Raw genomic sequence first — 22,622 nt, forward strand, 5'->3', positions numbered from 1 at the left:
CAAAAAACCCCCGATAATCTAGTGATTGATCTAACTTAGCTGCTTATCAAGAAAACACATACCATCCCAGATGTTAAATCCAATATTTTAAAAGTAATCCAAAGATACAGAAAATGTGCTGTCACTGAAACATGGTGTATCATCGTTAACCCTGAACCACTGCCTGCACGGCTCATAAGGCAGAACAAAGTATTACAACTAAATGTAGTCTGGAAAAATCTTGACCTTCCTAGAACAAACACATGAATTCACACTATAATTTACTTTGTACTTTACAAACTTTATTAAATAATGAGCATTACTAACTTTCATTATCTTATATACAATATTTAAACTATTCCTAGATGCATTTTTTTTTTTTGCACAAAGAGTAGGTGAAAAGTGAACTTTAAAAACAAATTGAACCTTCAGTACAGAGACCTAATAAGAACTTGACATACTTTGAAGTACATAAGAACTTTCCCCCCAATTATATACAATCTTACCCCACCTCCGAAAGAAACTGTCTTAAACAAAAGCATTTAATTGGTAACTTTGAGGAACAAATACAAACATGATTATACATATACACACAGCTCTCAAAATCTGCATCCTGGCTGACAGCAGTGGTCTATAAAGCTAAAGATTCGTCCTAGAACCTGAAGACAACCACACGGACATTTTATACAGCAAGCCATCCACCTTCGTACAGCAGGGTGTGTTCCTATAGGCGACATCAAAGTCGTGCCACGAGACACTGGTGCGAAGAATTAATAATTTCTGAGAGTTTAAGACACCACAGTAATATATGGACAATACAGAGTTGGGGGTCATACGAACTGAAAGGCAAAAATAGGAAACTGCATTCTTAGGACAAGAAGAATCAGGTAACTTTGTTTTGCAAACCCACTTGGGAATACCCCTAGCAAGTCTAAGAACATACTTCCTACAGCGCTTGTCTTTTCTGATACTCTTACTCTTGAAAAGTTGTATCAAGTTTAAAAGAAAGGCAGTGAAAGCAGGAATGTTTCTAGAACCATGCCATTCAACATGGACTTGGTTTTGTAAGCTACGAGAAGAATAGTGTAGAGAAACAAGAAACTTGGGTTATTTTCTGTTATTTAAAAGGAAAAATGAGTGTCGTAGGTACCTGTTTGTAAAGGACAGTCACATCTGATGTTTCATGGTTAAGAAAGAGAGGCTTGGGAGAATTATGGTTAGATGTCACCGACTGAAATCAGTATCTGAGCTTGCCTTCAGATAGAAAGCCCGGATCCCCTTTCCTACACAGATAGAAAGAAAACTGAGCCCACTGGGGAAGGGGTTCCAGAATGTAAAATTGCTTGAAAGGAGAATACAACATTCTTTTTTGAGAAAACATCTTTGAGCATTGACTGGAGTCTTCCATAAAATACAACATTTTTATAAAATAGCAACAGATCGGCCTTCACTTTTCTCTTTCACTTCTTTGATTTTTGCTTTTTACTCACAAGGTCTTGCTTTTGATTTTCTGTTTCCTTCCATAAACCCTTAGATTAGTCCATGATTATCACAATGGACCGCTATTTGAAGACCATAACAACAACATCAAAGATGGCATTAGTCAGAGCTTGGTAGCCAAAGATTCTTTTCTTTTATGTGCCTCAAAACAATGAAAAAAGGCCCCCATGTTATGTTGAGTTTAGAAAATAAATTTCATTGCAGCCAACGAAATCCTCAAGGCTGGGATCAGGTCATTTGGCTGAGGTACAAAACTTGGGAAAGGACACATGAAAAACTGCCCTGGAAAGGGTGGCTCTAGAGTGTTTTATTTTAGCTCATGGTTTACTTTGTGTTGATTAGTGATATGCATGGAAAAATTGCACAAAGTCCTATTTCCACCCCCGGCCTCCACCATAATGTGAGGAGATCACCAAGTTGTCCGCATCCTTTCTAACAGTGAAGTCAATTTGCATTTTCTTGCTCGTAGTTTCCTTTCAGCCCTGGAGGAAATCATCTTACTCCAGCAATCAAAAATAAACATTTAATAAGCAGCCCATTCCCCAGAACGTGTCCAGGAATACAGGTGAGACTCCTTGCTTGTAGAGAATCGGTCTTGCTCCCTTCTAATGTCCCAGAGCTACCCGATTTCTACAAGCGGGTGAACCGCTGTGGGAGTAACCGAGGCACAGTGAGACGGGCAGTGCACTTACGCTGCAATCACAGATCTCTAGCGTAAGTTATCCTAGGGTCTTGTCCCGAATGTTAACCAAAATGCCAGGTATCCTAAGCATAATCCTTTAAACAGCGTTCGTTTCCCTTCCTTTCTAAAACACGTGGAAAAGCCTCCTTGCTGCCTTCGGGTCCCAGAATCAAACTACTCGCGGCTTCTGGACGATCGGAGAGGACTACTGCGCTTCTTAGACTCTGGGCACGATTGCCAGGATACGGGAGAAAATATCATGGCCATGATGTTAAAAAAAAAAAAAAAAAAAAAGCCTAAAATTTTCAAGTAAGATTGACTTACACGCAACACGACGGCAGTCAGCACACCGGCCCCGGCAGACAGTACAATCCCGGCCGGCTGCGCGGCCGCTTCAGAAAGCTGTGCCGTCAAAGAAAGCACGGTTGACACTCCCGGCTATTACGAAATTGTTGGAATCTGGTTCATAGGAGACACCTCTCGGTGTCTGTCCTGAGCATCAGGCCACGTTGACTCAAACGGCTTCTAGGAAGAACTCAGGCAAAGCTGCTTGAACTGAGACACTGAAATTTTTCCCTCAGCGACTGGACGATGTTTTGCTGGTTGGGAGACGGCCCCCTCCAGAGATAGTCGTTCAGTTTGTCCGAGTCGCTGTACGACGTCAGATAGGGGGACACGCCAAGCTTGTCGCTTCCCGGCTTTTTTGGAGCGCACGGACTACTCCCAGAGTAAGAGGGGGTGTTGGGGCAGGCGCTCTGCGAACCGTCGGCCTCCGGAACCCTCGGGTCGGATTTCCTCCTCCGGCCGTGGGAGAGCTCGACCTCCGACTCGTCTTCTTCTGACTTGATTTCCACATAGTCGTCTTCGTCTCCTTCAGTCTCTTTGAAATTGGAAAAGTAGTTCTGGGTCGCTATTTGGGCATTTGAGGGTAAATTTCGATTTACTACCAGAACCTTCTGTGAGTCTCGGAGCGTGAGATCTGAGCGTTTTTCTGGGCCCTGCTGACATGAGTCAGCCGTACCTGGCAGCAAGTCCTGGTGACTCTCACACCTCGAACTTTTGTGTAAAGACAGCAGCTGTTTCTTTCCCATCTCCCCAGGGTAGTTGATGGAGTCCCCTGACTTGTTGATCAAGATGGAGGAAGAGGACTGGGACCTGCTATAAGGCTGACATTTAGCACTGAGGCCTTTCCGACCCAAAGAGTTGTAAAAGGGGCCCTGGAAAGAGTCCTCTTTGTTGGGCTGACGGACTATCACGCTGTGTCTCTGCAAGGAGCCCAGCAGAGGGTCGGAAGTTTGAAGAGAAGGCACAGAGCAAGCCGCGGACAGCTGTCTCGGAATGCTTTTTGTACTGATCTCTAAAGGAGGATGTTTCGACTTCAAGTCTGGCTCTGGCCGGGGGCAGAAATCCACTAACTCTCCATTGCTGTAGGTTGAATGCAGAAGCCAATCCTCGCTGCTCTGCTGGGCCTGGGAAGGTGAGGTGGACCTGAGGTTGTAGGAGGGCTCCTGAGGGCTGGCCCAGCCATCCTTCTGAGTCCTGAAGGGAGTCTCTCTGAATACAATCTGGTCGTACAGTTGGGAATACTCAGCAATCCTGGCCCCTGGAAGGCAAATATGGAAACAATAAACATACAGAGGATTATTTCCACATGCAAAGATTTAAAAAAAAAAAACAAATCTAACATCCTAACAGACAGATTTTAAAAATTTAAATAGACAGGACCTTTAAGTTTGAGGATGAGTCATCATTGAATACTAAGCAATGTGAACTAATAAAATAATCCATAGTTTAATAAAACATAAAAATGCAAAAAAAAGGTCACCTACGGGTTCATTTAATTTGATCAAACTCTGGCTTATTTTATTTTAGGTCTGCAAATGTTTGCTATTTGTAATGAAAATTTCTAGTGTTCTTTACAAGCATGAAATCGTGTCAGTGCTAAAAAACAGGCATCATAAAAACAAGGTCAGCACTTAAACCTGGTCAATGACAAATAAGTAGTCATTAAAAGGAAGATGACACAATGCACCATGCAGCGGCTGTCCCTGGCTTCTCACTAGTCTTGATCGCTCTCAGATAAGGACTCCCAGAAGAGTCCGCTCCTGGTGGCTGTTCCGTATTTCCATCCACTGCCACTGTCTGGCAAGCCAGTGTCTACAGGAGGCCTTCCCTTCCAGGATGTCAAAACCATGTGTATGCACTGAGCCACATCATCTTTCCCGTCCCCAAGAAGCCAGGCACTGAAGTCAATGCCCCCATGACATTGAGAATGAATCATCTGTGCATATAATTGATAATGTAATGCTCTCTGGTATTTGTCCAGAACAGGATTTGACTGTTACATCCATGAAAGCTACTGCCACTTCAAATTCAGCTAGGAGGCCATTCTCCTCTCTACTTCTGAGTACAGGCATTTCTACATTTTTAAAGACATTAACAGAAAGCTGCTATGGGTAGAATATTCTTTTGGGCCAGGACTGATTTAAGAGACAGAGCCCAGAGATGTCAATTTCAAGAGCTGCCTCCCACACCATCACCCCACTCCAGGTATCCACACGACCACCACCCTAGAATCAAAGAATTCCATGCATCCTATAATTGCCCAGACCACGACTACACAGCCTCTACAAAAGGGATCTATCCCATGTACGATGACCAGCAAGTGATATTGCATTTTCTTCTTAAGCTATTTAGATTTTTAGTAACCTATTGTTAGTAAATTCTTCCTTGAATTTAAACAAAATATTTAGTTGAGCTTCTGCCATTTCTTTCGACTCTATCTTCTATGAGGACAGAGACACCTGCTGTTATCCTGTGTGCCTTTGATGGCAACCTTCTCCAATTGTTTGCCTCCCAAATCCCCCAAATCAGGGTAAATCGTCTGTTTAACTTCTCATAGCTCCTATATTCAGATCCTTCAGGTTTTCAAGTCCAAATTCCTTGGAAGAACAGAGAATATTAGTTTAGAATTTCTAGTAACAAAAACTTGAGCTATTATTCCCTAAATGGCATAGTAAAGACTCTCAATACCAATTACATTTGGCAACCCCTTAAGAGATTGAAAGTCTGTGTGAACACCACCGAAGTGCCTGCGTTCGCCATTCTGAAACCTATAATGTTTCATTAACTATGAAGCCCAAACAAAGGCAGCTGGACCTTGAGACAGAGTCACTGGTTAGCGGTCCCACCTGAACATCCACCGGTTTCTGCCCAAACCATTCTCATCCACATCACGGCCCTGAACGTCATCCCGCAGCCAAGACAGGAAGGCTCCGAACTTTCACAAGGTTCCAATATGATGACAATTCGCGGGACCCAATGAGAGCTAATTAAAACATTTGGCTCAACTATTTCAGCACCCAAGTCGTGTATGAACAGTGAGCTTTTGACTTCAGACCGTGATAGCCCAGGTGATCTGAAACCATGTATTACTCAAAATATCCAAAGTATTTCTCATGCCTCTTTCTTCCTAATCACACTCTCTTCTTCTTCCTTTGCCTAATCAAATCCTATTTACCGTGCTAGACCCTCTATAAGCCCTACCTGTTCCACGAATCATTTTCTAACCCATTTCTCTTCTCTGAAGTCTTATGTACTTAGTGTGGACCATAATAGTTAGCTATTAGCTGCACACACATGCACAGGCATGCACACACGCACACAATCTCGTGTTGCTAGGTTTTTTTTTTTTTTTTTTTTTTTTACATGGGCTAGTTTATCATTCCAGGTAGCCCATGAGCATTTACTCTTGGAGAACAATCCTCACAGAGCACCAAGTACAATTCTAGATACAAATCTGTCTCGAGCACTACTGACTTCCTCCTCTTATTTTAAGCATAGTGTTAAAATGGACGTGATTTCCTTAAGACCATACCACAGAGAGTGACAGGCAGCCTAGAAAATCAGGGGCATAGCAAAAAAAAAAAAAAAAAAAGAGGAAGCAGGAAAGTAAGTAGCCTTTGATTAAAATGCTTCCTACAGATAACTCATAGTGGACACAATTTATCTTTGGATCGTAAAAAGTTGACCATTTATAAATTTGGAATAAAAAGTATCTCATGAGTAGATGATATACAGTGCCTAAGTTTTAGGGATTTTTGTTTGTCTCAGCTTGGCATTCTAAGAGAATCCATAACTTGTTTGATGGCAATGTGAACAAGAGAATACTTCCAAAGCAGCAGCTGTCATCAGCTTTCTTTAACCAGATGTGCAGGAAATAGCCAGCCCGAGAGGACACCCCAGCCTAAAAAGCTTAGTGGTCAGTCAGGTGGATCAAAGTTCCCCAACACCCTCAGTTCTGGTATGACTACCCTTTATAGAGTATGTATAGTATCATTATGGGACAACCTCAGGGCTGTCTCTGGTTTATTTCCCTTTTGTAAGTTTAAAAGGTGGCGTTCTTAGGATTCCCGATAAAAACCGGAAGTGATCCTTGCTGAGAAAAGTATGAAATAAACTGTTTTCAAGACAGAGGATTAAAATCAAAGCTTCTAAAGCTGCTTGAGACGTAGACCAAAGCATAAAATTTGATTTTGCCTTCGCCACACAAAAAAGGAAAAAACCCCTCAAGCCTGTATCGAGTTTTCCCCCGTGTAAAACATCACCAAAAAAGGGAACCCAAAGGCCTCATTGGCCTCAAAGACTATATGAGGAGGGAGGTCGGACTGAACAAGAATGTTGGCGTGCTACCACAGGCTCTGGACGTTGGGAGTAACTAGACCTGGAGGGGTGATTTAGAGGCAGAAATCTGACCCGGGGCCTGTAGACCCCCGCCAGAGAGTTCAATAAAGGTGCTCGAGAGTTTCAGCAGGTGAATAGGGCGTTCCTCCTTCCGTACAACACCGAGAGCAAGCTCCTGGCAAAGTGGCAAGGCCCATACGAAGAAGTCTGGAGAATCGGTCCGTTCGATTACGACGTCCTGTGCCCAGATAAACAAGAGAGAGAAAAGGAGTCATCACGTCAACTGATTGAAAGCCTAGTGGGCACAGGAAGTGGGCTCGATCCACCCAGATGGAAGATTCCTCAGGTCCGAGAGATGGCAGGCCCTAGGGACGTGCTCCTGCCAGGTAGCGGGGGAGACCCCACTCTCAGAAGATGACTTTGGAGAGATCTCCTCCTCTTGGTTGGGGAGAACGTCGGTAGTAGCCCACCATGTCAAGAAAGGACCCAGACACAGGGCTGAGAAAAGATCCCATGGGATCCCAAGAAGGTATCAGGAGGCAAAACCAAAAGGAGAACAAACTAAAGGTAAAAAGAAGAAAAGAAAACCCCAAAGGGACATGTATGAATATGTAAAAGGTGGGTAAAAAAGAAGACTACTCAAAGTAGTTGGAAGCCCCCATGATTCAGCGTTGGAGGACATGTTTCTATCAAGGTTTGAGTTCTGCATTTTAATGGATGGTCCATATTCAAAACAACCTGGCTCAGACGATTACCACTCTTGAAACAACAGTCTGCTGGCATAAACCATCATCATCAGAAACCCTTATTCTGTTCTCTCTCTAGCCCAGGTTCAGTCGGTGGTTGCATTGCCCACACACCACCGTTTCCAGTGCCATCTATGCTCCCAGCTACTCTCTTTTACAGCTGCAACTCAGTCACTTTTTCCATGGGTGACAACAAACCAGCTTAGCAACGTTAGCACTGGAAAAGGGACACGAATGAATTCCAGCATATTCTTGCCAGGAGAAAAATATACACCATCTAGTCTCTCCCATTCATACAAAATTCACTTTTCACCTTTATTTAAAAAGAAGAACAACTCACGAGAGTGTGTAAAATCCTTCAGGTAGCAATTCCAGCGCTTACCTTCCCTATTTGTTAGGAAACTTTACTGTAAGAGGAGCTCTAGAAAAAGAGTAAAGCTTTAGACAATTCACAAATACTCCCAAACTTAAAAAAAAAAAAATCCCCTATAGATTCTTGTCATGTAAGTTGTTACTTGTGGCTTCATTTAGGATTTGGATATCCCCTTCTTATTCTCTGGTTTCCGCAGAGATAAAGAAATCAATCTCAAAGAAAGGGGGTTAGCAGCATCCACTTGGCCAGATGAACCCTGTCTCTGTCTTGCTGTCTCGATGTGCCCTGATATTGAGCCATCTGGGTTTTACTTTTAACTGGAGAAAGGTCTCCTCTCATTGGATACCAAGGTGGTCCTTCGTCAGAAAATCAAGGCCAGGGATTTTTAACATAGGATCAAAAGGCCACACTGTTTTAAATTGCAGATTCCGGGACTTAATCCCAAAAATCTCTCTGGGTCTAGAGGTGAAAAGCTCCGGAGGTGAGAGCCAGGACCCTGGGGTGTCTTCTTCCTGCGACAATCATGTGTTTTATTGGCACCTGTGTTCTTCAACCGAGCTCAAGCTCGGTGTCTCAGTGTCAAGTTTTGTCTCTGCACTTCTTTATAAGGGAGAAAGATGTCAAACGTTCAGCCCTAATCATACCAATGCCATAGCTGAGATCCCAGTTTTCTGCCCCACAAAGGAGGCTTGACTGAAAGAATCACACTTTTTGCAAGCTACCCGAGAATACCAGGGGAGACAGTATTAAATGCATGACACTGGCTATTTTACGGCGACTATTAAACAAAAAGGCAACTGGTAAGAGAAATCTGTGAGAAAACACCTGAGGATATAGTGTTGACCAGCTTTTAAAAAGTGGGGAAAGACTCCCTGTCATCTGTTAGGATGAGTGGGCATGTTTGCCGGGATTCTGGAGCAACCCTATTCCACATGCTTCCAAATCTTCAAAGCTGACATGAGCCATGACTCCCCGTGACACAGTGACACACAGGGAAAAGCTCTACCTGCCACGAGTTCAACTGATTGCTATTTTTCACACTTCAGATTAGAGAAAACTTCTTAAAACATCAAGTCTGGTAGTGACAATGTTACACAAACAACAGAACCCTCCGAGACCAAATCTTGCTCCAACTTGGGTGACTCTGTGAGCTAACGTGGGAAAAGAATTAGGACCGGCCTCACTGATCTTTGTTAGTTAGGTTGTGGTCTCAATTTGAGAGAATGAACGTCTGAGTGGCAATGTTCACACGGTTTCAAGGACTTTTAGAACCTGAAAGCTGCCCTTGCATCCTACTTTCAAGAAGGAGGGAAAGCAGTGTGAAGGAACGTACCAATGGCAGGACCCCCTTGCTTCTTTTCTTCCAAGATGGCTGCCAGGTCTTTGTGTGTGGATTTATGCTGCTGGCTGGCTAGTGGCTGCTCCAACTCTGGGCTTCTCACTTTTAAAAGCTGATTTGCCTTCTTGATCTTCTGACTGTACTGCCTGGCCATCATAAAAACCCTGCTTTTTGTCTTATCTGTGGCATCCATCCCTGGGTCAGGGTTTTCCAAGTCTGTTTGGGATAGACTGGTGTTGGCCAAGTCGTAGGGGTTTTCCATGGGAGGTGGTTCACTGGCCAGAGACAGCCCGTGAAGACTCATAAAGGAGCCTTCTTTAGAAATCAGGTCCTCTTCAAATGGGCAGTTGGTCCGGCTAGCTCGGCCAGGCTTGTCTTTCAGCGGCGTGAGGAAAGCATGACCCTCAGGAAGTGAGAGCGTAGACACAGAATGTGCCGCGTCTCTGCCCAGCTCGGGGGTGCTCTCGGAGTGCAACCTGTCTGGCACGTCATCTTGGCTGACAGGAAAGGCTGCGAGGAGCCGGTCTCTAGCTTTGACTTCGTTTTTCTTGATGTAATTTTCCAGGTCATTCCAGATTTCGTCTACTTCTTCAGACAGTTTGTCAGATACAGATTTATCACCTATAGACAGGTTACAGCTGAAAGAGTTATAGAGCAAACTCAAATAATCATTATCAGAGGGTCCCTGGGGGTAAGGAGTTTCGTCCTCGCTGAACTGGAGGCTATCCTGGGAAACAAAGGGCCTCAGACTGTCACAGCAGGCGAAGTCAGCTTCCAGACCTAAGAAGGTGCTCCTCCTGGGACGCTTCAGGCTGCTGCATTTGAAATCCAGGGAGGGCGGATCTGGGAGCCCTATGGTGTCATAGATGTTTTCCTCAGCCATCTGGAATTCATGTGTGCTTTGGTTTGATGCCTGGCGACCTGTTAGAGCTCCATCCCTCTCTGAGCGCAGAGAGCTCTTCTCCGGGCCAGGCTGCCTCTTTGAGAAGGCGAGCTCTGGCGTGCTCTTGGGGCGAACAGAGTCCCTGACTGTTTTGGGGGGTGTGGATTCAGCTTCTTCCCGTTTAGCAACCATTAGTTTTAAGTCCTCATAACTTATGTTATCATAGACGTGGTCTATATCATCAAGAGTCAACTCTATAGATGACCCAAAGGGAGTCATTCCGTCCAGCCCTTCTGTTTTAGGGTCGCTCTGCAGTTCCCGTCGGGGGCTGTACTGAGAGCCACCACTGTCCCTAATTCTTATCTCAGGAGCACATGTGTTGCTCTCGCCAGCGCTGCTGGCCCGCCTGACCACCCGGTGGCCAGAGCTGGTGGTCTCTGTGGGCTCAATCTGTCCCATGTGCCAACTGCAAGGGCGACTGGAAGAGCTATCTTCACACAGTCTGGTAGAGTTCAGATCTGAGGAAGAGAAGGATGGTACAAACATCTGATAATCATCTTCATCATCCTCATTCTCCTGAGGGGACCGACGACTCGGAAACAAGGCTTGTCTGATCTGGTGGTCCGTCCAGATGTTTCTGATGGCTCCACCCCCGCGAAGCACGCTGATAATGGCAGAACTGCTCGGCTGGCTGTTCCTCTGGGCGGGAGATGGCCCCGTTGAGGTCCGCTGGGGAGACCCGTCCCCTCTGGAAACCTGAGGTGGATAGAAACATTGACTGAACTGCAGTGACATGGACACATAACATAACGCTCTCCTTGTTTTACACATTGCCTCTCCCACTGGACTATAATAGTCTTAAAGCAAATGGTCAGTCAATGTGGTTGATTTTCACGGAGTTGAAAGGCACTTCGGAGTTTTGCAAAAGGGGCAGAAAGGACAGGAACTGATTTATTTACTTAGAAATAGGCTGGGCCGTGTGCAGACATTCTCCACACTTAACATTCATAATCACTCTGTGAATTAGACACAACTGTACTAATTTCACAGAAAGGAAATCCAGGCTCTCTCCAGTCAGTAAAAAGGCTAGGACACAAACTAAGTCTGGCTCCAAATCTCTTACTCCAATGCAGGGAATCAGCAAAATACAGAAAACTCTTAAATACTTCAAATAATTCCGATGTGCACTTGGTAAATAACATTCTATAAATGAACATATATAGGTATCAAGGGCCATTGTATCTGGTTTCTACATGAGGCTTGACTCCTAGGAGTTTTATTGTGGTTTCTGGTATACCAGAAGCCTCTGTGAGTAATCTGACTGCACACCTTATGGCCTTCCCTGAAATCTGCAGACTTGCCATACACCTGACTGGCATTGCCTTTGTTTATAGATTCTAGGCCAAGAGTCTCTGTTACAGAACTGTAACTTAATCCACTATTGAGCTAATGAACATTTTACTTTCTTTCAAAATACATTTAATTAAGTAATACTTAAATGCCTGTTAGGAAATAAAATATGAGTGACGTTAGCAATTTCTAATCGAAAACCAATGAGGTGTTTTATAACTTGGAACCTTTCTTGATGGAGCTCAGTTCTGCAGACAGGCAGTGGACTGCTCTCTGATGCCCTCTGTAGGTATAAGGATTGGCTTCAAAGAGTTGAAAGGGTTAAGATCAGTTCAAACTCATTAGTACCAGGAACATATTTTCTGACCCAAACACTAACCTATTAGAAATGTTAAATTAGCAAGAATTTTTCCTCAGTTGTCAATGAAACTGGGATACATATTGCCTTGAAATAAGCTCCTATCAATATGTCTTTCTATCTGCCTGCCTGCCTGTATGTCCATCAGGGAGGGAAGAGAAGCGTAGGAAGGGCAAAAATAAAATTTCATCCTGAATGTTATTTTTCCATTAAAATTTGAAACTAAAAAGAATCTAAATGTCATTTAATCTTTTGCTTTTTTTCACATGGTCAAACCATGGACTATTTGAGGTCTAGGAATGTATGAATATGCATACATATGCATATGTATAGACATACACACATACATATATAGGATTATATTTTATTTATGACTCTATTTTTTTTTCACCCTTTAGTATCTCTTCCCTTTTCTTACTCAGATGGTACTGGTACCATTTTTATAAAATACAGACACCCAGGAACTATATTTAAGAAAATAAACGAAGTTAGTATTAACTAGTGAAATTGTGACAAAACACTTTGAAAGTGTAACAAAAGGATTTTGTGAACAGCCAGAAGTAATACCTTCTTAAAATCTTCCATCCCAGAAAGATTCCCAGACATTTATAAAATTAGGAAACCTGAGTTTTTAATATCAAAAAATATTTTTAAGGTAATTACTTGAAAGGAAGATAGCAGGACTTTGGAGACTGGTGTTTTACATCAGATAAATCACCAGGAGAAGTGAAGAAGCCCTTAGATTGAGAAATAATCAGTATGCGGATTATGCACAACATGGAAGGGTGTGGTTTAGATACCTCAACTTCACTAGGGCAGTGATAACATTCTTCCCTACTGTCCTTCTATATTCTTAGCGTTATGGCTATTAATAATAATATGATAATAGCAATCACTTGTGGAGCACTTGCTTTGTTCCAGATTTTGTACTAAGCACTTTTTTCCTTTTAAGATTTTATTTTTAAGTAATCTCTACACCCAACGTGGGGCTCGAACTCACAACCCCGAGATTGAGAGTCACAGGCTCCACCAACTGAACCAGCCAGGCGCTCCTGCACTAAGCACCTTTAAAAACATATTTCTGCATTAGTCTTTATAATAATTTTGTAAGTTAGAAAACTAAGTTTTGGTAAGGTTACCACCTTGCTTGTAGTCATACAGTTTAGGATTGACAGAAATGGATTTGAATCCACGTCTGAATCCACAGCATGTATATGACCTTAACCGCCCCCCTCTCTTTCTTGCTTTTGCTCCCTCTCTCCCTCCCTCCTTCCCCTTTCTCTGTCTTTACACACACACACACACACACACACACACGCATGTCCTTAGAAGACGTGTTCTGGGAGAAATGTGAATCTATTATTAAGGAATATCTCCTGTTATAAACTCTTTAACGATTAGTAAATCTGTTCTCCTTGCATTTGGTATTATTTGTTAGTGTTGAGATGGAATTTTACTACTAAGAAAAAAGTACATTGCTTTACTTCTTTCTTATCTTCAAATTTTATAAGGTTTAGTTGGTCCCCACAGGGAGACTTGGCTGGATCACTATTGTTGAACGCTTCCAACCAGCTCTTGAGATCCCATCTTTAGGGCTGGTGGAGCCTTCCCCCCACCTGGTACTGAGCAGGGCTTAGCACCATGATCCTGGTGTGGCTGCCTTAAAGAGCCGGGCCCCTTCTGCAGTGTTTGTTTATGAAAACAATGCAGATTTAAAAAAAATCAAAATCTCGTGCTATATTTCAGGACAATAACCAACTAAGTTTCAAAAGCTTCCAAACAAAAATATGTACTAGCTGAAATTCACATGCTCTAATTTTAATTACTTTGTGGTAAGACTATTGATTTTTGGACATTTTATTGGATTTACTGGAAAGATACAGCATTTATTAACAGGGTTACTTGGGCCCTGTGCTAAGGAGTGATGCAGTGGAATTGTGGGGAGAGAGTTTCATAACTATATCCTTACAGACTAAGAATATTAAACAAGAAACCACAATCAGTTCTCTAAGAGTTGGTAACTTAGACGACTGGTCTGTAGACAGCTGGACACGGTTTACGCAGGTGAGGACACAGTACCCGTTCTTCATAGGTAACACGTTTGGGTATACATCTTCTACTAGAGCATACCATTTTATGCCCCCTCTCCCAACCTTTTATCAGAGGAAGAATAGTCCAAACTTCATATAATGAAGTTTCATTATAGGACATAGGATCATACTTCTCAGCATCAGGACCATATTTTTAGAAGGGGAGCTCTGCGACCGAAGGCTAACGCTTTGAGAAGGGGGCAACACTCGGGAGACAGGAGCCTCGGTCTTACATGCGCAGAGGGGCAGGGCAATGTGGGGGGTACCACACTAGCACTTAGGGCGCACGTATTACATCCTCGATAACCTTACAGCTTTCGAGGTGAGAGGTGGGGTGAGAGGGGGATGAAGAAATCATTGCCTTACTTCTGAGAAATGACGCCGGGGGAGGGAGGAGGGAATAAGGATGAGTCCTTACTTAAATCCATCTCAAAATACAAAATAATTGTTTACATTTGGAATATAGGCTGGAGATGAGATATATAAGGGTACCTAGAAGGGATGCCTAAGTAAACATTTCAAAATGAGAAATGTAATCGTGCTTACCTTTTGGATGTCTTGTGCTGTTTCTGAAAAATAAAAGGGTTTTAAAGGAATTTTTGAGGATTAAAAATATATCTCATACATAGGCAAGCACCCGTATTTTATAGGATTTTAAAACTTGTTAATAACTGAAGCCCAAGAGGCTTTTGGGCCCTTTAGACCTAATTCTAAGAAAATGCCTCTCAGTTACCCTCGTTATATATCCTGTAGTATATGTAAAAAGAAACACACACACACACAAACCGAACCTTACATACATCTGAACGTCAAGTACCTTTCTGAATCCCTGAGAGCAACAGACCAATTCATGCTAATAAGTTTCAAAATCTTCCCCCCAAATATGTATTATCTGAAATACATGCCCTAAGCCATGAGAATCACTTAAACACAAGACTATGCTTCTGTTAATTTTTAAACATCTTATTGGTTTTCCCTGAACGATGCAGACAGCATTTATCACCGGGGTCACCCTGGCGCTGTGCTAAGGAGCCGTACAGGTGGGTTTCTGGGGCAGGTGCACGTAGCCACATCCTTACAGACGCCCTTTCAGATACCTCGATGATGCGCGGCTCATCTTTAAACATAGCTTAATTACGGAAGCATATAAAGTAAACAGTGACCGAATCCTCTCTGCAAATCCCACCCCGTGGAAGTTACCATATCAGCAGTCTGATGGTCCTCTTTCCAGCTCCCAAACCCACTAACCCTAGCCCACCGCAGCACACGGTTTTGTCTGTAAAATAAAGGTGTAATGTGCAGCATTGCGTTTCCTGCTACGTGTGCGTGGACACGCTTGTCAGTAGGGAGGGAGGTGCTCCTTTCTTTCTGACAACTGCAGAATATTCCACATAGCATTCCAGGATATACTACAATTTATTTAACTCTTACCCAACAGATGGGCATTTTATGCGCTTCCTGTAACAAATGCTGCAAAGAGCACACACACACACGGGGCTCCAGCCTCACCTGGGGGAGCACTTGTACAGAGGCAGTGTACACGGTGAAATGCAAAGTGAAAAAAGTGAAATTGGTGAGTCAAAGGCAAATGTGGATTTTAGATTTAAATGGGCGTTACCAAATTCTGCTCCACAAAGGTTGCAGAAATGTGGACGCCATTCGTTTTGGAGCGCCTGTTTTTCTGTATTTTTTGGTTGAGCTCACAGCTTTCCCTTCTCTATTTATCTCCTGTGAATGTATGATTTTTCTGATTACGAACATGATGTCCATTTATAAAATCTATCGACGGTTTGTGTTTTTTCTGTGAAACTGCCCAATTATATTCTCTGCCTTTTATTTTTATTATTCTTTTAAAAATATTTTATTTATTTATTTGACAGAGAAAGAGAGACTCTGAAGCAGACTCTGCACTGAGCACAGAGCCTGATACGGGGCTCGATCCCATGACCATGAGATCATGACCTGAGCCGAAACCAAGAGTCGGACGCTTAACCAGCTCAGCCACACAGGTGCCCCTCTGTCTTTTAAAAGAGAGTCCTTTTTCTCTTCTCTTTGATGTATGGGGTTCCTTTACATAATGGGGATATTAATCTTTTTATGCCAGTTCTCTATATTGCTGACATTTTATGTCATTTGGCTTTACATTATATAATGGGGCACTACTACTTATAGAAGTTAATACAATTTGTCGATCTGTAAATCATCTGGTGCTTATGTTTTTGTATAGTTTGACTTAGTGGAAAGAAGCAAGAATGAAAACAGAAAAGATATTTTAGGACTTACCACTGGTCTTCAAAACTTTATGTGATCTTGAGGAAGGTTCTAGGAGAAAAAATAAGGCTGACATTATTTGCAAAACCAAGTCAAGGTTTTTTTTTTTTCTTTATAGATGAATTATTAGTTTACAGGCAAATGATTTGAGCTCTAGACAATTTTTTAAAATCAAATATACCTAAATCTCCATCACTTAGAGTCACTTAAGAGCAAGACATTCACTCTGACAAAACTCTAGGATAAAATTTAAGCTTCGCAAATCAAGGGTCACATAACGGCAAACTACCCTACCATCAACTAGCAGAGCAATTTCCTTAGCGTTAACCACAACCTATAAGGTGACAGTGTTCAATTTTATGTCCTTAAGCCAGAGCCCTCTCCCAAGCCTCAGACCCAAATGCTAACTGTCCATCTGACAATTCCCCAATGTGCCCACAGACCGAGCAACCCAACATGCCTCAAAGTCACCAGTCTCCCCCCATAACTCTTGTTTTATCCAAGTTCCTATCCTGGTTGTCACTGACATTACCTGCCCGAGTTAGCTGTCAGGACAGCATTCTAAATTTCTCCTGTTTTCATCCATCACAGTCCTGCAGGATCCTAATAACCACCCCCCTCGCCGCCCCCCTTCACCACTGTCTTAATCCAGGCCTTTATCCTCTCTCCCCCAGACTAGATGGACAGCCTACTTCAGTTTCCACATCAAGCCAGAATTCGCTTTTTTAGAAGGCAAACATTTCATTGCTGAAAATCCTTCCGTAGCTTGCAGGTTCAGGCTCATACCCTTCTGCAGCTCCAGCCACTTCTCTGGTTTACCCTGCACGCCTCCACCTCCACCCACAGCTCCCTCCCACGTTCCAGCCAGGCTGAACAACCGGCAGTAGAACTGGTCTGATCTAAGGTATGCTGGCTCAGGGCCTTTGCATGTGCTAGTCCTGCCCCATCTGCCTCCTTGGCACCCGGATTCCATCCCAGGTCTTCTGCTCTGGGAAGCCTTCTCTCTCCTTCTGAGAGAGTTGGCCCCCCTCTCTCTCCTTTGTCTCTCTACACTTCCTCCCACCTAGTCTCTACCACAGTCCATTATACGGACTGGTACTTATTTGCCCTTTTTGACTCTCCCACTGGACTACAGCCTCCTAGGAAACAATTAACTATCTCATTATTATTTATTCTTGCATTCCCAGTCCTTACACAGTGCAGGGGCTTAGGTAGGTCCTCAATAAATACTGATTCAAATGGAAAAAAGATCTGAGGGCTAAGAGAATACTACATGGAGTCTGGTTCAGCAAACATGTGTTAAAGGTTTTAGGTTTGAATCATCTTTTGCATGTGTCATTTATAGGATACAATCTTTCCCTAGTGTTAGTCAACAGGTTTTAAGTACCTGCATGCTAGTGGTAAGATGCTATGCAAAGCAAAATTAGTTGATTGGTATGTTTTACATTCCCCGGAAAATGGAGAGTTATAGAGAAAAATTTAGAACGAAAGCCTGACAGGCAGACTGAAAGGCTCTTTCGTTACTTGTCCCCCAGATTATTAAATTTTGATCACAACATCCTATTTACCAGATTTTCTTCTTAGCCGATATGGAGCTGAACCGTCTTTAGAAGTGCACAACGCTTTCGTCTCTCCCTCAGGACTGTAACAGAAGCCAGGGTAATCTGAAAAGATAACCACACGCACCGATAAGAAGGAGGTGTTCGGTGACTTCTCAGATCCGTAAGACTTGCTTTGGGTATCTCTGGATTTATTCTTTTCCATCACACATGGTATAATCTCTCCTTTCCATAACTGGTGTTGAATATATATCACAGGACTTTTTGTTTACATTGGGACTTGCAGGGGTCCGTGAGCAAGGTAAGCTGCCTTTCTCGCACACGTGTGTGCTCTCGGGCTCTCTCTTACACACCCACCCACACGCACACACACGCACACGCTCTCCTACGTATTCTCCTTTTTCCCTCGCTAGCAGAAAAGAGCCATAACCATTGTCTTTAACCCTTTGTAGGAAGTCGTTCAAATGTGGAAGGTGTGCTTAACCCCCTACTGCCGCTCAGGGTCATCTGCAACTCAATGACCCACAGAGGTCAGAAAATTCTACCGACGTCAACACCACTGCAGCTGAACTGTGAGCACGGCCCCTGACAGGCTGACCGCCGTGATGGGCCACAACAGGCGCTCTGTCAGGGCAAAGCGTCTGGAGATTTCACTGCAGGTGTGATTTTGCGAGGCGTCTGTGCCTGGCTTGGAGGTGGAGGCTGTCGAGCTATGCCTGGCCACGGAAGCTGTCCTCCGGTGCAGCGACTCTTCATACTTTTCTAGACATTGCTCTTTTGAACATGTGATGAATGCTCTAGGTTCTCCTACCGGAAAAGGGATTTTCATTTCATTTCACAGTTTATGTCTTTCTACCTATCTAAGGGGTACGCAGACTTCAGATTAAGAAAATTGGGTCTAGGGGGCGCCTGGTTGGCGCAGCTGGTTAAGCATCAGACTCTTGATCTCAGCTCAGGTTTTGATCTCAGAGTTGTGAGATCAAGCCCCTTATTGGACTCCATATTGGGCATGAAGCCTACTTAAAAAAAAAATGAAAGAAAGTAAAAAGAAAGAAAATTGGGTCTAATCCTAAAATACTCTAGCACTTTCATTGATCATCTGAAGCCTGAGGGTAAACAGTGTTAGGACATGGCTGCAATAGGGTTAAGGCTCTTCAAGGGTGTCCAAAGCTCGAGAGAGTTCCGAGGATTGTAAAGACCACACATTTGTCCACTGCCAGTAGCAAAGTTACATAAATGAGGTCATTTGGCCCAATGGACTGGTCTGCTCTGCTCATACCCAGCCAAGTCCAAAGTCAACGTAGGGCAAATGAGGGGATTTTCCCAGGCTGGGTTGCTCTGGCCTAGTCCTGGGCTTGGAAGAAAGGCACGTGGCACCAATCAGTGGCTTGGAATCATTCTGCGCCCTCACAGAACTTCCTGGTGTCCGCGAACTAGCGCAGAGGCTGGGAACGAGGACTCGGTTCTGTTGAATGAAGTCAGTCACAGAAATAGCAGACCCCCATCTTCCTCCCACCTTTTCTCTTAAATCTAACATGCTCATCCTTGACCTTGCCTTCTCTTTAGAGTGTTTTCATTTAAAAAAAAAAAAAAATCTTAAAGAGCCTTTCCACTGAATAAAACGGGGGGCTTTAGAGAAGCGGGCAGCGGGCCCCAGCCTAGACCTCTCACAGGGGTCACCTCATGTCCTCTCTCAGGAGCTGCAGGGCATGACATTGGGGGGTCTCAGCCACGTGGTGGGGTGCTTATCTTTATTTCCCCAGCAGAGCTAACCACCAGCTGTGTGGACGGTATGTGAATCACCCTTTGCACCTGGGGAAAGATTCCTCAAAAGTAAGTTATTTCAAATGCTGTAGGTAAAAGTTTTTATTAGACCCGGTTGTAAGTCTTCAAAGCCATCGATTCTCTTTTTATTGTTTAATCTGGGAGAGAACAAGGATGTGATAGATGTTGTTGAACGAGGTTTTATTTTGTAGGACAGACCTCACCTCTATTTATTTTCTGCCTGTTTTCCAAGCCTAGAAATACAATCACATTTGTGGGGCAGTTGTAATTTTGAAATCAGGGAAACCATTAACTATTTCGTTGGCATGATTCTTGCAGGTAATCAACATAGATCTCCCTCCAATGGGGTGTGGTGGGAACTGTATGCGAAACCTTAATTTCTGGTGGTGGTGGAGGGGAGGGTAAGAATTGACCCTGGCAGCAGGTCTCACATTCTTCGTTGATACAGAAATCTAGACATGTGTCCAGCCATCAGGTGACTCATAGATAAACCAGGAGAAATCAGTGAACAAACAAGTGAATGTGTTAAGAAGAGATTATACTGTCTGCCGGCTCTGTTTGTTAACACGGTGAATAGAGAGCTGTTCCTTTCTTACGACTGACATTTTTATCAACTCTAAGCTAGAAAATACGAGAGACGCAAGGAGACGAGAAAATTTCAAATTGTATTAAGAGAACAAAACTTACGAATGGCATCCATTTCAAGTATCGCTTGCTTGGCCTGAAAGAAAGAAAGTATAGCTATAAATTGCAATTACTTCTTGTTTCTTCTTTAAATTACCCATCGTCATACAGAAGACCTATATTACCTATACTATCCCACCTGAAGAAGGGATTTACGAAAAGCTTTCAAGAACTCATTATTTCTTTGAGGCATTAACACATAGTTCAAGGGCTTCAAGCAGACGAGCGCCCTCCTGTGGGGAGCTAAGCTTACCGCCCCCATCTGGAAGGAGGCCACAAACGGCAAGATAGGACCCACCTTTCAGGGTTGGTGCTAGGCCCAGATGACAGGCACTCAACCCAACGAAGTTACCACCCGCCTGCCAAGGGATTGGACCGGATAATCCTCTACTCTGGCTTTCCTCTCCCCTCAACCCCAACCTTTGCAGCTTTAATGCTTTGAGGCTTCTTTTTATTGTTATTGCTGCCAATGGTATTAATGTTTAGGGCAATACAAAAAGAAAGTTAATCACCCTAACATGCACCATGTCGCCTGAGGATTCAAAGAGGGGGAAAAAATTACTTTAGGTAGCCTATCTTGCTCCCCCGTGTCATTTTCATAGTTCAAGGGTCGTGTGACCTAACCTACAAACATTGGGCTAAAATCACCTTAAAAATAATTTAATTGTATTTTGCCATAATCTCTGATAGCACAGTAAAAATATTTAGGCTAAATGGTAATACTTAGTTACAAAAAAAAAGGAGGGAGTTAAAAAAAAAAAAGCCTTGATGCAACCACCTTAAGTTTGAGAAAACAAATGGTTAGATTTTTATGACATTGATATTTTTATCATATAGTCAGTTTGGGATTACTAGTTAGTATTAATTTCAAACACAGACGTGAGCTCAATTTCTGTGCAGTGCACTTCCCGAACCAGGTGGATATGTAATATGCAGAAGGCTCTACTTTCAGATTTATTCTCAATCTAGAGGAGATTAGTGTATGTATCATGTACATGAATAAACAAAAGGGCTATTTCCAAGAAGTTTCCTCGTATCTCTAAACGTAAGCTTTAAGAACTCAATATCTTTTTTTCCCCATCTTGACATTTAATTTCAGAAATGTACTATTCCCACATTTTCCTCTAGGAGTCAGCCAGGGACCATCCCTGAATTGAAAGACCGGAAGGAGGTTGGGAGCCACACAGATGAATTTCCAGCAGCTTGTGGTAACGGTGTTAGACGGTCAGACTTTTTTTTGATGTTTACAAAAATTCCCCATTATGCATTTCTTTTATTTAATAGGAATAAACAGATTTTGAAAGCTTTGGAGAAAAAGATTTAAGAAAAAGTCTTGAAGAGAGAAGTGAAAATTTCAACTTAATAATAAACCTGCTTAAACCTTTTTCATGACACATCCCCAAAGGCAAGAGAAACAAAAGATAAAATGAATTTATGGGACTTCATCAAGATTAAAAGTTTCTGCACAGCCAAGGAAACAGTCGGAAAAACTAAGAGGCAGCCCACGGAATGGGAGAATATATTTGCAAATGACACTACAGATAAAGGACTGGTATCCAAGATCTACAAAGAACTTCTCAAACTCAATACACGAGAAACAAATAAACAAATCAAAAAATGGGCAGAAGATATGAACAGACACTTTTCCAATGAAGACATACAAATGGCTAACAGACACATGAAAAAATGTTCAAAATCATTAGCCATCAAGGAAATTCAAATCAAAACCACACTGAGATACCACCTTACACCAGTTAGAATGGCAAAAATAGACAAGGCAAGAAACAACAATTGTTGGAGAGGATGTGGAGAAAGGGGATCCCTCCTACATTGTTGGTGGGAATGCAAGTTGGTACAGCCACTCTGGAAAACAGTGTGGAGGTCCCTTAAAAAGTTAAAAATTGAGCTACCCTATGATCCAGCCATTGTGCTACTGGGTGTTTACCCCAAAGATACAGATGTAGTGAAGAGAAGGGCCATATGCACCCCAATGTTCATAGCAGCAATGTCCACAATAGCTAAATCGTGGAAGGAGCCGAGATGCCCTTCAACAGATGACTGGATTAAGAAGTTGTGGTCCATATATACAATGGAATATTACTCAGCAATCAGAAAGAACGAGTTCTCAACATTTGCTACAACATGGACGGCACTGGAGGAGATAATGCTAAGTGAAATAAGTCAAGCAGAGAAAGACAACTATCATATGATTTCTCTCATCTATGGAACATAAGAACTAGGATGATCGGTAGGGGAAGAAAGGGATAAAGAAAGGGGGGGTAATCAGAAGGGGGAATGAAACATGAGAGACTATGGACTATGAGAAACAAACTGAGGGCC

At 43.0% G+C, this 22,622-nt stretch overlaps 1 protein-coding gene across 3 annotated transcripts in view; it reads right to left on the bottom strand.

The window, feature by feature from the left end:
- Positions 1–259: 259 nt before the first annotated feature.
- The window catches only part of PLEKHG1 (pleckstrin homology and RhoGEF domain containing G1), a 219,003-nt gene continuing 196,640 nt past the window's right edge, over positions 260–22,622 (bottom strand). For all 3 annotated transcript variants that reach the window (XM_048225975.2, XM_057310972.1, XM_057310971.1), the window contains 6 exons: positions 20,286–20,319; positions 17,823–17,918; positions 16,267–16,305; positions 14,530–14,552; positions 9,297–10,941; positions 260–3,764 (listed from right to left, as the gene is read on the bottom strand). In XM_048225975.2, the coding sequence (XP_048081932.1) occupies positions 2,698–3,764; positions 9,297–10,941; positions 14,530–14,552; positions 16,267–16,305; positions 17,823–17,918; positions 20,286–20,319 (2,904 nt within the window). In that variant the 3' untranslated portion in view covers positions 260–2,697. The remainder of the gene's footprint in view (positions 3,765–9,296; positions 10,942–14,529; positions 14,553–16,266; positions 16,306–17,822; positions 17,919–20,285; positions 20,320–22,622) is intronic.

This window comes from Ursus arctos, unplaced genomic scaffold (genome assembly GCF_023065955.2).
Source record: "Ursus arctos isolate Adak ecotype North America unplaced genomic scaffold, UrsArc2.0 scaffold_13, whole genome shotgun sequence".
Lineage (NCBI taxonomy): Eukaryota > Metazoa > Chordata > Mammalia > Carnivora > Ursidae > Ursus > Ursus arctos.